Genomic DNA, 14,112 nt, shown 5'->3' with positions numbered 1-14,112 from the left:
TGTTGATCTGAACATGGCCTCGTGCCTTCTTCACCCATGGCCATGGGCGCCTTCTGCTTCGGCTCGCAAAGCAAAGTCAACTTGGGGATCACTGGATTAGCTGGAGCGCTGTCAAATGTCAATCAATCCTGTTCTTCTTGTTTTTTGCTCTTCTAGGAACGGATTCAGACGTTGTAGGGTGGCAATTTTTGCAATGAAAAGAGACTCACTGTGTTCATTGGAGTTCGCACAATGATGTGATGCTCATCTAGCCATCAGAGAGGATCGATACTGGCCTGGAATAGGAGCACTACTGCATGTAAACATAAACAAATGGTGCATCAATAAACCAGAGCCAGCGGCGTAATGCAGAGAAATCACACCTACACCATAACACCAACGAGGCTCCAGGCTGACTGAATTCATGAAACCGTTGCTCTCTTTCTGAAAGTTAAATAGTAGTGGTGTAGATGATACCACTGAAGGGTATGCAGAGCATGGGAATGGCCAAGTGAGGTGGTGACCACGAGAGAAGCACTCATGTCATGCCTCCTTCAGTCTAACATGCAAGCCATGGACAGACATGGCTAGCCACTGCACCTCCTGCATTTGCATATGCCCTGTGCTGAGCCTCAACGAGAGCAGCAGATGGCCAGCCAGGCCCCCCGCCGTGAGCCAAGGCCACATGGGCGACCACAGGCGAAAGCCCTGTGACAATGCACTGCAGAGGAGGAAACAGGCCGGCCTCTTCCCTCCTCTTGGCTTGGTGACAAGATAGAGAACAAAATGGTTGGCAAAGTTATGAGAGACAGTTGGAGGGATAGGCTGTCTTTCCCATTTAAGGACACTGCCACCCTTTTGAAGGCACTCTCCGTCTCTCCCTCTCCCTCCCCAGACACCACCACAAAGCCGAGAAAAAATAACACTGGAAAAGAAAAAGAAGAAGAAAAACAAGTCTTGGCGTTTCTTCATCAATAATCCCTCCTCTCCCTATGAAGGGAGGAGGAGATGGCTGGGTGTCAGGGCCTTCTTCATTGTTCTCCTCCTTCTCCTCCTCTTCATGTTTTCAACGAGCACAAACAAAGCTAGCAGAAACACCAACAATAGCTTCTTCAATGTTGCATTGATGAGTGCTTCAGAGGAAGCATAAATAGAGAGCAAGGCAAAGCTCATCCAGCCCAGTGTTCTCATCCTAGTATACATACCACAAAGATCCTTCCCTGTCCACCTTCTTTCTTTGCACTCCTCCTACTTCTGCCTGCTGCTATTCTCTTGGCTATCTTTAGCCCCTCTCTCGTGTTTCCTTTCATTCCATTCCATTCCATTCACTAGATCTTCTCATTGCCTGCCATGGAATCCTCCCATATCACTGGGGATGATGGCGAGGGCTGCAACAGCTGCGAGTCCGGGTGGACAATGTACCTGGCCTCCCCCATGCAAGGCGATGACGACGATGGCGCCAAGGGAAGCGGCAGCGATGGGAGCAATGTCGATGATGGCTATGGCTACAGGTACATCGTCCATGGCAGGAAAGGAGGCAAGGAGTACCATGATGATGGCGATGACAACGACTCCCTCGCCTCCGATGCTTCCACTGGACCAGCCAAGGACAAGGTGCAGCCCTCCTCGCCTGACGGCAAAGAAGCCCCGGGCCATCGAAAGTACGGTGCCGCCGCCGACGACGACAAGGACGACGAGAAGCCAGAGGAGGAAGATGACACGCGCACCAGGTTCTCGACGAGCTCCCGAAAGAAAGCCGCTAGCAAGACGGAGAAAGGCGGCGAGGGGAAGTCATCCAAGCGTGGCCATGGCAAGAAGGGAAGCTCCTCAAGGACAAGCTTCTTTTGGTAAATCAAATGCTTCAGAATCGTTTACTCTGTAGTCTGTAGTCTGTACTAGCAAATTCATAGCAATATGCATGTATTCTGCCTTATGCATCGATCGATCTTTTCCATTTCTTGTTAAGATGGAATGTTAGGAGCATTGGAGAAGAGGAAGGAAGGCTTTTTTGGGTCCTCAGTTTTGCCTTCCATAGTGTTCTCCCATGGTTGACCACCACCACCCAAGTCTAGTAGGGTTAACTGTTGCTGCCATGTAAATCTACTGTAACCTTCGGTTATTATTCAATGCCTTCCTGCTTTCAATGTTGCTTGCATGAAATCTTCTGCTATGTTTCTAGATATTAAATGAGCACTGCTCTTACTCAGAAGCTACACACTGACCAGATAGATTTGCTCACAACGGTATGAGCCATATATGCATTCAAGCACGCAGATAACAGTAAACAGAGGAAGAAGCTAAATGAATTGGATTGCTCTCTGCTTCTTCCCATTCTCTCTAGCCTCTAGAATGTCAGCAGTGTGTATAATGCTTATTTTAATATAACTTTATTACTAATAAAAGAGGGGAACATGAGGCCCACATGTAATCTTTCTGCCAGAATCTCTTGTGGCGTTTCAGCAAATCAAATCACTTGCCTGCCTTTTTGTCCAATGATTCATCACCTAAACACAACCCAATGATAGACAAACAGGAACATGCATGCATGTATGTATCACAGCCAAATTAACATTGGGAAATATATAGCACTAGTTTTTTGGAACTTCTTTTCTTGCCAACTCACTTTGCTCAGCATTGCGCTAAGCAGATTCTGAGAAGGTGACCTTGGCCTGAACTAATTGTGTTGGATGCACATCATGTGGCAAGTATATATAACAATTACACAAGAAGAATTATGCGCCCTAACCAAACTCCGGAGGAGGGGGAATATTTGTCTAACCATACCATCATGCCGCATTAAGGCGGCGATTGCTGCACATGTTCTAGACAGGGTGGAAACAATTATTTGTCCATCAGACAGACATGGATAATTAATTGCCATAAACAAACCAACAATCATGTAAGCTGGTTTATGTACTAAAACAGCTAATCTCTTCCTACTTTTCTATATCTGCACCAAACAAAAAATTAAGTAAACAGATTTTATGTTTTAGAAGAATATGGAAATGGCAACATGATTACAGCTAATGCACCACTTTTGCACCATACCTAATGCGCAATGTGGCCATGAGCTGCTATACTTTACACGATAATTAAACAACGTACGTTGCATCTTCCAATATGTGGTGGCAACAACATGCTGCAATTAAGCCTTGCCACCCCCAATGATTTGGCATCAGATATCTTCATCTTCATAATAGAAAAACATGATTAGTGTAGGTACGCACGGCACAATAAAGCACAGAGAACTAGTAGTAGAGAAGTAGTACAGGTGAGTCCAGCTATATATCACTTGCTATAGATTGTATGGTTCCCTCGATTCCAAATCAAAAATGATCTAAAAGCAGCTTTGGCGTCGGTCTTAGGTCATCCTTTGTTTGCAGATCGATATTGATATGCATCTCTCTGACCAGCGGCCCCTCTTTCCTGGAAGACAAGCAATCCATGATTAAAAGAAGCTAACTGGAGCTTTGGCAGGCATAATTAAGTAGTAATCTTGGGCAATGTCGAGCTTAAGTGAAACAACAGAGACTAGGTAAAACAAAAGTAGCAACGTTGACACTTGAATGGCTTCGTTCTATAAAAACACTGAAACAGAAAGATCAATATGCTTTTCGGGGGATGTTAAAGGATGGTAATGCTTACATGTCATTGCAGATTCATCAACTTAAAGAAGAATCCTTATTATTGATAAAGAAATAACACTGTGTCGATCGGGCACTAAATTTTAGTCCGACATTTTACCAAGTCCGCCAAAAGGATCCCTTCAGAGTCCAGTCGTTTCCTAGTTTTCCCGACCAAATCACGGAACTTAATTAGTTGAAAGGTGGCGGAGCAGGGAATCACTGGAAGGTGATGGCAGCGGAGAACGTGTAAAATTCATGGGCGAGAGGGAGGAGCGACGGCGGCGGCAGCAGGGGGCGCGGACCAGAGTGGCTGCAGGAGATGCAGGTCCATCCAACCACCCTTAATAAAACATTTATATGTAGCCTTGGATCTTGGGTTCATACTACTTACTAGGTTCATCTAGGATATATATGTTGACACTAGGTCATCTTTTATATTTTGACTTCTGACTTCAATTCTAATAGGTGGTGTATGTTCACATATCTTGCAGGGAGTGGTGTTTTGGAACATGAGAGCATATGATCCCTCTATTTAGAAATGCATCTTACACATATTTAGAATTTTAAAAATTTTGAAACCAAAAATTCGCATGTAAATCTTCTCGTGCTACACGCTTACAAAGTTGTTTCATAAAAAATCGACTTATCATGTGACGTGTGTAAAAAGACAAAACTCGGTGCTAAAAATAATGCTTTTTACAAGATAAGTTTTCTCTTTTTTATATAGACCACAAAAAATATTAGTTTTTCGTGAAACTTGACGAACGAACATATATTATGAAGATGTACATGTAAAAAAAATTGTTAAAATTTTTCGATATTTCGAAATATGATTTTTTGGTAGAGGGTGCATACGCACCCGGGAGCCGAATTGAATTTCCGTATCTTGCACGCCTATATTCCTCAAGATGGTCTGAGTAGATACATTCCTCTTACTAGACCTTCTGGTATAGAAATGACCAATGTTGAACTACTTTTGTCACTGAAGGGTCACTGTTTGGGTCAATTAGAAAACCAAGGTGAGTAGATTTCACGACGACCTTTATCATATTTCTTGTTGGCGTTTTCAGCAATCTTCAACTGCACTTCAAAACGTAGCTATTGTCGCGTGTGCGTGAACATGTACACCGAGGGTCCACACCCCCGTATTTGTTCAGTAGTGGGGCGCTGCTACCCGGGATCGAGCTGAACATAGAGACATGAGGGATTTTACCCAAGTTCAGATCGCACGAAGCGAATCGCTACGTCCTGCTTGTTTGATTATACTTACGTTCTTCCTAACAAAGAGAGATAAGGCTCCCTCTTCTTTCTCATATTTTCCTGGCCAAGGGTTCAACTCTCCAACCCTCTAACCTTTTCTGCAGTGTTATGGTCCTCCTTTTATATCACAAGGGGCTACCACATGGGCTAGCTGCATGTGTGACACCTATACTAATAGGTAGCGACCAATGCAAGCCTCAAGGCTAGTGCCGACACGACGTCCTTGAGTCGTCTTGTCGCTCTCCTTTCGCACGCAGGGTGTCAGGTCGCATTGTGCACGGGCATTGAATGTGCATGCGACCTTCCTAGGAAGATGGTGCCCAGTGTTTGCCATGTCGTTCCCGGAGTGGGCGCGTCTCCAGACCTTGGGAACACACGGAGTCTGTTGACCGAGTTGCAGTGTCTCCTTGCGTGGTTTTATTGTTGACGGGAGTGCACAGTGCGGACGTTCACATGCGTTTTACCAAGGGTTCTCGGGCTTCCCGTCGGGAACGATTTGTGGCTTTTGGGGATGTCTCCTGAGGCGATCTCCTCGAAGATGTCTTGAGGCCAGCGCCTAAGACATCTTCGAGAAGCTCTGCCGCGGGAGCCTCGCCTGCCCAACCTTGCCAGATCCCTTGTCGACGTTCCCTCTTCTTGAATATGTAGATCATGTAGGTCTCGACACTCTGCTTGTGTGCTTGGTAATGAGTGAAAACGGGGCACCCGAGGGGTATTTATACAAGGCGCACTGCTTCCGGCGTAGTTGCCTTCTTTCGGCAGGATGTCATGCGCACCAAGCCTTAGAGCATCCCCACTCGTCTCCCCGACTTGGCCCCCGAGCGCCGTTTTTCTCATCCGGACGGCGAATTTCCATGGCCCAGTCGCGCCCCCGATTCCTCGTTTTCCTCCGGATTTGGGCCAAAATACATCCGGCGAGCCCACGCCATCCCCGGTCCCCCGAGGCGCGCTCGGGGACTCCGGACGAAGCGAAAGCGCGCGAAACGCCGAGATTTCTCTCCCGCGCTTCTGCTTCGGCTTCCGCGCGAGAGATGGACCCGGCCGGTCAGTGACAGACGCATCGTCTTCCGCGCGGAGTAAATGCTGCCGCCGGTCAGCTCGCCGTGGACGCGTCGAACCAGTCTTCCTCTTCCTCTTCCTCTTCCTCTTCCCCTTCCTTACCTCGACGAGATCCATGGCCTACAACGACGAAGACGGCGCGGCCAACAACGGCTTCCCTCGCCGGTCGCTCCACGCGTGGGAGGGGCACCTCCTCCACCAGGCGGGGTACCCCTGCCCGCCGGACACGAGGCCTCCCGGCGGCGGGTGGCGGCTTAGTGCGGGCGGCAGTGGAGCGTCCCCGCATCGCACCAGTGGCCGGTGGGGAGACGCCGGTCAGGGCAGCAGCCAGGCCGCGCCGCCGCAGTTTGACGACGACGGCTCCGACGATAATGGCGGCGACTACACGGTGTTCTACCGCAATTTGGGCATGTAGAGCGCCGTGGTTTAAAATTTAGAGTTGTATTCCCCTAGCCGAATTCGAAATATAGTCGAATTCGGCCTCTATGTATGAACTTCGCCCTCTATATAGTAAATATCATTAAAGTTAGTCTAAATTCAGTCGTTTTTGCCGTATTTTGTCAAGTTTATGTTTTTCAAAATTAAATCAACGGCTACGCCTGGGATCGCGGCTGGGAAACTGGCCCTCCCCACGCCATTTTTTCGTCCAATCCGAACGAAATTAACCCCGGATTACAGCATGGGGAGGGAAAACGAGTGGAGATGCTCTTATCGTCTTGAATAGCAGCTCCACTCACGCGTCCAGTATCGTGGGGACCCCCGTCCCCACTACATCGACAGTAGCCCTCGGGCGTGGCCCGACAATCTCATTCTTCTTCTTCTTCGGGTAGATCACGTTCTCGGGCCTGCGTTGAGTCTAGATGTGTGAGTTCCCAGGCTACGCCCTTAAACAGACGCTTGGGACCAGCACCGGATGCAATCTTCCACCCTTTTGGGTTTTGTGTGTTTGATGTCAACAATAGGTATCTATTTATGTGTGTTGATGTAGACAGGTACATGGTCTCATTATATATACATGGCTGGTGAAATGGAATGTCAGATCTGAAGTCTCTGCTGCTTTTTTACTTTAGGCGGAAGTTATGGCCCCTGCTGGCGGAACTTCCGCCCAGATGCTCCAATCAGAGGAATCTCGGCGCCACTCATGTTGAAGTTCGGCGGAAGTAAGCCGGAAGTTCCGGTCAGCGGAACTTCCGCCCTACTTCCGGGCAAGTTCCGAAAACAGCATTTTGTGCCACAGTATGTTCCAGTATGTTTTTCGCGCAATTCCGGAAGTAGGCTGGAACTTGGCCGGAACTTCCGGTCACCGGAAGTTCCGCCCTAGTTCCGCCCACTCTCAGTCCTTCAGCTGCTCTGGTGCGAAAACATCCATCCGGAACTTCCGGCCCTTGTGGCCGGAACTTCCGGTCTTACAGAAAAATGTCCATAACGGTCAGATCTGAAGCCCCACTCATATAAATACCTTTCTTCTCCATTGGGACAAGTTGTTCAATCATTGCACAAGGTCATCCACCATTAGAGGCACTTCAAGAAACACAAGATTCACGAGATCTCCTCCTCCAACCATCAAAAGCTCTTGATCTTTGGAGATTCGTAGGAGAAGCCCCCGATCTACATCCTCACCGAAGCGATTCTCATTTCCCCCTCATATGCTTGAGGGCCCCTCGCTAGTGTTCCCCTTTTGAGAAACCCTAGTTGTTTGTAGTTGATATTGTTCTTGTTCTTGTTGTTGTTACAGATTTGGGAGCCTCCAATTTGGTTGTGGATGTGTGCCCCAAGAACCTTGTAAAGGCCCGATTTCCGCCTCGACGAAATTCCTTAGTGGAAGTGGGCTAGGCCTTCGTGGCGTTGCTCACCGGAGACCAGAGTGAAGCCTTTGTGGTGTTGGTTTGCCTTTCGTAGCAACCACACTCTTCAAAACGTAGACGTACCTTCTTGCAAAGGAAGGGAACTACGGGAATCAACTTCGTGTCTCCGCGTGCTCCACTCTCGGTTACCTCTATCCTTTTATCTCCCTATATATATTGCGTAGCTATATCTTGCTTAGTTGTTGACCTAGTCATATAGGTAAATTCACTTAGTTGCATATCTAGAGAATTTACCTTTGTGTCAAGCCTAAATTGAGAAAGAACTAAAAATTGGTTCGCACCTATTCACCCCCCCCCCCCCTCTAGGTGTGGCATACGATACTTTCAAACGTGTCGTCCAGCACAAACGCAGTAGTGCAGTCGCTGTGCACTTGAGTGCGCGGGGGAACCGAGGAGGCGTGCGAATAAGTGTTGACTTAACCGCGCACCTCGGGCCCACCAAAGGCTACAATGGCAGCGTGGTGGTGGGAGTTGTCCCATCATCGTGCCACATGAATCGCATGGCAGTTAATGCGTGCGAAGGGGGACTGCTTCGCGTCCCCGCGCTCGGGCTATATAAGCCCATGGCGTCCTTTGGCCATGTACAAAACATGTCTATTTTCTCCCTTCACCCCACCTCTCTCCTCGCCATGGACAGGCGGCCCCAGCTTCGCATATCGGTCAAGGAAGGAGGCGCGACCGAAGGGGCGCTCGGGCAGGAGCCCCTTCCCCAAAGCAGTTCGATGCCCCGACTGTGTCATCCGTCAGGGAACGTGGCAGTGGGACCCACTGTGGAAGGAGGAGGCATAGACGCGGGCGAGGGGGCCATGGAAGTCACCTCGTCTAAGGGGCAGGTGGCCGCGGTTCTTCGTCTCCATCCTTCGTGATGACCGGACTCGCCTCTAGTTGCCACATGTATTTGCGAAGGCGATGAGGGGATGCCGCCCTCACCGGATGCTGGTGAAGGTCGAGGGCTACCACGAGGACTGTCGTTGAGTATTCGACGAGTCTCCGGTGAGAGGAGCCTAACGGATGGGATAGAGAGGGGGAGCCATAGGCGAGGCGTCTCCAAAAACACCAACCAACAACAAATATAGAACTAAAAAATCAAACATAAATAGTTTAAATATTATTGCAACACAAGCAAATAGTTTATTGTCAATACAATAAATTGTGCATCAAGAATACAGCATATAGTCGGCGCGGGAGGGGCACTTCCAAAGCGACACGACGTCGGCGCGGCGACGACGTGGCCGGTAGGTGATGCAGGTAGACCGGCGACGTCACGACCGATTGGCGCTGTCGGGAAGGCTATTTGGCCGGTTCAACGCGCGGCGGCTGACGGGGAGTTGCACCACCTCGGTTTTTGGCGTCGGAGTTGGCAACTAGGCGCGGCGACGATGCCAAAGGAGAAGGGGGCGAAGGATTCGGTAGTGGTGGAAGCGCGCATGGAGGATTCAGGGTGGTAGTTGGCTTTAGTGCGCACATACTCGTTTTACCGGGCATATCGCGTGCGGCACGCTCGATTTTGCGGTGTCCGCAGGAGTGCTTATTTGGGCAATCCACGCATAAAATAAGTCAATTTTACCGACGGAAGCATTTTAGTGCGCCTATTAGGTCAAGATACATAATACATGTGGGCAAATATAGTCAGTGAGAGTATTATCTTGAAAAATAAAATCCGAAAAGTGTCTTTAGCACATGAGCACCAGTGCTCCTGGTGCTATAATAAAATCATATTATTTGAATTTTAAAAAATTGAAATTAAATACCTGCATACCTATAAACATTCCAAAGATACGGTAGAAATTTCGGAGAAAAATATGTTATATTTTGAGCTATATAAAAAAGACAAATTTCTGATAAATATACGTCTCTATACGTAGCTACAAATTTGTTTTTTCCTGTAGCTCAAAATACAATGCAACTTTTACCAAAACTTATCACGAGTATTTGGAACATATATATGTATTCATAGAATAAATGTGATGATTTTTTTAAACACAGATATATAAATTTTTTTAATATTTAAAAAACTGAGAGCATTGGTGCTGATGTGCACCAAATGCTCACTCAATAAAATCTGCTTTAGATAATCTGTCCAGGGTTCGATTTAGATTAGGATTCGTAATCAGAGAACAAACGATAGGGATTTAGAGATCACGGTTCATTTCTGCAAACCTCCACCAATTCAGGGTTCAACATTTAAGATTGACTGCCATGCCATGGAAGGCGTTAACGCTCGAGTTGATCGAGAAGGAAGACGACTCCCCTTCGGGTGGCTTCGGTAGCTGCTTCCGTGGGACTGAGATTGGCTAGATTCCGTCCAAGAAGGAAAGGAAAAAATAGATGGAGAGAGGAGCTACTGTGGGCTGGCCGGCTCGGTTGCTTTGGGCTGGTCGGCCTAGGTAGGTCGACTTCCCTTTCCATTTTTTTATTCCTGATTTTTTCTATTTTTGATTTAAAACACTTAATTTGATTCTTATAAAATTGTGAACTTTTCAAATATGTTTTTGGGCTATTATAGAGTCCTTTTTATTAACAAAATACACACTTTAAAGATAAATTATGCCTTTTGTTCTAATATGGTTATTTAAGCAATATAAGAAAACAATTATGAAGAATATATGAACAACTACAATATCCAATATCAGTTCAGTGTTGGGTCTTTTGGTCAGTTAAGTCACAAGAGTCAAACTATGTCTATCTTTTGTTTGCTCGTCACTTGGTGCTATGTACTGGGTTTCTCTATTCTGTGATCTACTGGTTATTAAATGAGTAATATATCTAGAAGAAGTTGGAGAATATTGTGTTGGAATGTTCGTGGCTTAAATTCTGAAAATAGACAGAGGGATGTGCGCTCTAAAATTGATGAAAGTGGATGTGACATTATTTGTCTTCAAGAAACTAAATGTGAATCGGTTGATTGGCGTTTCATAAGGAAGTTTGCTCCTAAGAGATTTGATTGTTTTACTTTCTCACCTTCGGTTGGGGCATCTAGGGGCATGCATGATTGTGCTTTGGAACTCATCAGCCTTTGCTGGTTTATTGATTGAGACGCAATCCTTTGAAATCATAATTAACTTCACTTCGGTGCATAATCAATCTTCTTGGGTGTTGGTTTGTGTCTATGGGCCGTGCCAAGGTTTGGAGCGTGACCTCTTTGTGTCCTGGCTTTACAATCTCAATATACCTTTTACTGATAATTGGATGGTCCTTGGGGATTTAAATTTCATTCGGTCTCGAGAAAATAGGAATAAACCGTGGGTAACATCAATGACATGTTCTTATTTAACGAAATTATTGGGCACTTGGACCTCTTAGAGTTACCCCTTAAAGGCAGATCCTTCACATGGTCAAATATGCAAAAAAAAAAAAAAAAACCGCTTTTGGAGCAGCTAGATTGGTTCTTCACAAGTTCGAATTGGATTTCTGAGTATCCAAATTCAATAGTGCTTCCATTGGCTAAGATAGGGTCAGATCATGTGTCATGTCTTGTTACAGTCGACACTAATATCCCCAAGACTAAGATCTTCCGTTTTAAAAATTATTGGGTTGATTTCCCATGTTTCTCGGAATGTGTCACTGCCTCTTGGGCAAAGGTCTCTGGGAAAGTTTATAGTTCGGCAGTCATTGCAAATAAACTCAAAAGTTTGAGGTACGACATTAAGAAATGGCAGACCAGTTTGTCTCGTTTGAAAACCTTGATACAAAAATGCAATAAGGTTATTCTCTTGCTTGACGAACTTGAAGAAAATCGTCCCCTATTCCGTGTTGAATTCAACTTTAGGAAACTGGTCAAACTCCATTTGGAAGAGTTGTTGTTGGCTGAATGTAACTATTGGAAGAAAAGGTGTACCATTAGGTGGATTAAGCAAGGTGAGGACAACACTAAGTTTTTCCATGCTATAGCGACAGAAAGGTACAGGAGAAATAAATATTATGTGCTCAAAGATGGAAGTGGTAATGAGTTCTCAGATCATGAAATCATGGCTGGTATGCTATTATCAAGCTATAAAGAAAGGATGGTCAAAACAGAAGGAATCTCTATGGAATTTAATTTGGATACTTTGTTGTCCAGAGTGGAGGGGCTTGATGAATTGACTTTGCCATTTGGAAAAGAAGAGATGGATGATGTTGTAAAATGGATGCCAGTTGATCGAGCTCCTGGCCCGGACGGTTTTAATGGGCTCTTTCTTAAATAAATGTTGGCCAATAGTACAAAAGGAGTTCTATCAGTTGGCGTCGGATTTTCATGAGGGTAAGGTGTATAAGGGTACATTGCCCCTATGTGTGGTTTTGGTAATTAGAGACAACCCCTATGGACTAATGTTTTCATTGAGTTTATATGAAGGAATATTCCATAGGTACTACTTGTATTCCATATGTTGGATTCAAGTATGGATGCAATGAAGATTAAGATATACCTTGTGTATTGGCATCAAGATCATCGAACTGAAGATATATATGTGATATGATCAAGAAGAAGAGATGAAGATGGAGTTGTTATGTGGAACTCAATATTAGCCATGCTCTAGCTTATGTGATAAGCAATAAATGATCAAGATCTTGAGTGCTTGATTCCAAGTGAACAATTCATGATAGTATCATAAGTTGAGTTATCGTTGACTAAGATTTAGAGCATGCAAACAAATGAAGAATTCTATATACACCTCAATATAGTATGATAGAGCATGAGAAGATACAAGGTTGACCAATACAAAGAGTGAAGAATAGATTCAAGTTTGGTCAACACATGAAGCATGAAGAATGTGCCACGAGAAGTCATGTGGTATGGTAAGTCATGTCAATTATGCTTTATGAATTAACCCATCATATATGTTCCCTTGTGTTGTCTATGTGGGTTAGGTATCGTTCCATGGGCATGCCTCAAAAGTGAGATCTCATATAGCGCATGAGAGGATGACGTCAAGTGGTGATCGTCATCAAGGTTGAGTTGGGCAAGTTCAAGTTGAGCATCTCAAGAGGATCATATGCTTGAAGCTTGCCGTCCATTTGGTGATAATGGACATGTGAAGATATGCATCAATGGAGCTTTCCCATCATGGAGCATTTGTGAGTCTTCACGAAACAACAATGATCAAGTGAGGCATTCCGGCTTGAGTGGAGATTGAAGAGTTATCATCAAGATCAAGCGGGATGCGGAAGGCAAAGGTATGGCCTTGCTAGGTTTTCCTTTTACCGGTCTCAAGGTGGTTGTTGGGAGACCGGGTAATAGGATAGATAGCCGCGCTATCAAGAGGGGCTTTCGGTTGGGTAACTTGATCACATCGTCTTAGGGAGCTCAACCATTTGCATACTTTGCATATCCTATTACTTCTTGGTGTTTCTCTGTGTAAGGTTCTTGAGCTTGTTGCTAGCTTTACAACAAGCCCAAGTTCATCAAAAAATGGAATCCATATGCATCCTCTTCTGCGTTTTCGAGTTTGGACGTCTTCACCGTTTCTTGACGGTGGGAGACTCCCTCTCTAGAATCATCTAAAAATATCATGTGAGGAGTCGCCATATTTCCAGTTTTTGTTGGGGTTCTATTTATCGTTATCTTTCCAACAAAATTGGTTTCATGTCAATCGGAGTTCGGGAGCATTTTCTATGTTAAAGAAAAATACAAAGGGTTTTTGGCCTGAAGCTGTCTGTGGCACCGGTCAGCCCGGCGCCGACCGCCCCCTGGACCGGTGCACACCGGGCACTATCCAGTAAGGTTTTCAGCTTCGCCCGGTGCTGGCCCGGCCTGAGGTCCGGTTTGGACCGGACTGGTCCGGCCCCACGCCCGGTCAGACCGGCCTCTGGACCGGATGCCCCGGCACGGACCGACTCCTGCTCCGGTGACAACCGGGGCCATGTTCGACGATGTTGAACGTGCCATCGAGATCAGCTCCTTGTCGCCTCTAATCCCCACGGACGGCGCCAATTGACAAGGTATTAACTTGTCAATGCCTACAAGTTCTAGACTATGGTTTCGTGGAAAGTATAGGGCAAGTAGATCTCTAAGGTTTCAGCCGAAAAGGTGCTCGACTGCTAAAAACTAGGGTTGTGTTGACAATGAATCGATCCTTTCTTTCTCCCTCGACTCCCACTTATATAGGAGGCGGAGCCGAGGGTTTCGTGATGTACAAGTTACAAAAAGCGGGACACTCTTTGAGTCCGTCCCATATAATTACAAGTCTTTATTCGTAATACACCTCTATCTTCCATATCGACACCTTATTGGGCTTCCGAACTTTGTAATCATCGGGTCGTGGGCATTCAGTAAACCCCGGGTACCTTCTTTGGCAGGACCATTGGGGATGCCTATGTCACCGAGGCAGCACTAAATTCGGAGA

The 14,112-nt window shown here is 46.1% G+C and overlaps 1 protein-coding gene across 1 annotated transcript; it reads left to right on the top strand.

Annotated features, from left to right (window-relative positions):
• Positions 1–834: 834 nt before the first annotated feature.
• On the top strand, positions 835–2,123 carry LOC127323842 (uncharacterized). The gene has a single exon (XM_051351954.2). It carries the CDS (start codon positions 1,330–1,332, stop codon positions 1,828–1,830), a length of 501 nt encoding a protein of 166 aa, XP_051207914.1. The 5' UTR covers positions 835–1,329; the 3' UTR covers positions 1,831–2,123.
• The last annotated feature ends 11,989 nt before the right edge of the window (positions 2,124–14,112 follow it).

The sequence above is a fragment of the Lolium perenne genome, chromosome 7 (genome assembly GCF_019359855.2).
Source record: "Lolium perenne isolate Kyuss_39 chromosome 7, Kyuss_2.0, whole genome shotgun sequence".
Classification (NCBI taxonomy): Eukaryota; Viridiplantae; Streptophyta; class Magnoliopsida; order Poales; family Poaceae; genus Lolium; species Lolium perenne.
Note: the sequence above shows the minus strand (reverse complement) of the source record. Positions and strands in the feature narration are given on the sequence as shown.

What these genes read in the sequence shown, in the direction of transcription:
- LOC127323842 (XM_051351954.2), top strand. Translation starts at nt 1,330, where the DNA reads ATGGAATCCTCCCATATCACTGGGGATGATGGCGAGGGCTGCAACAGC.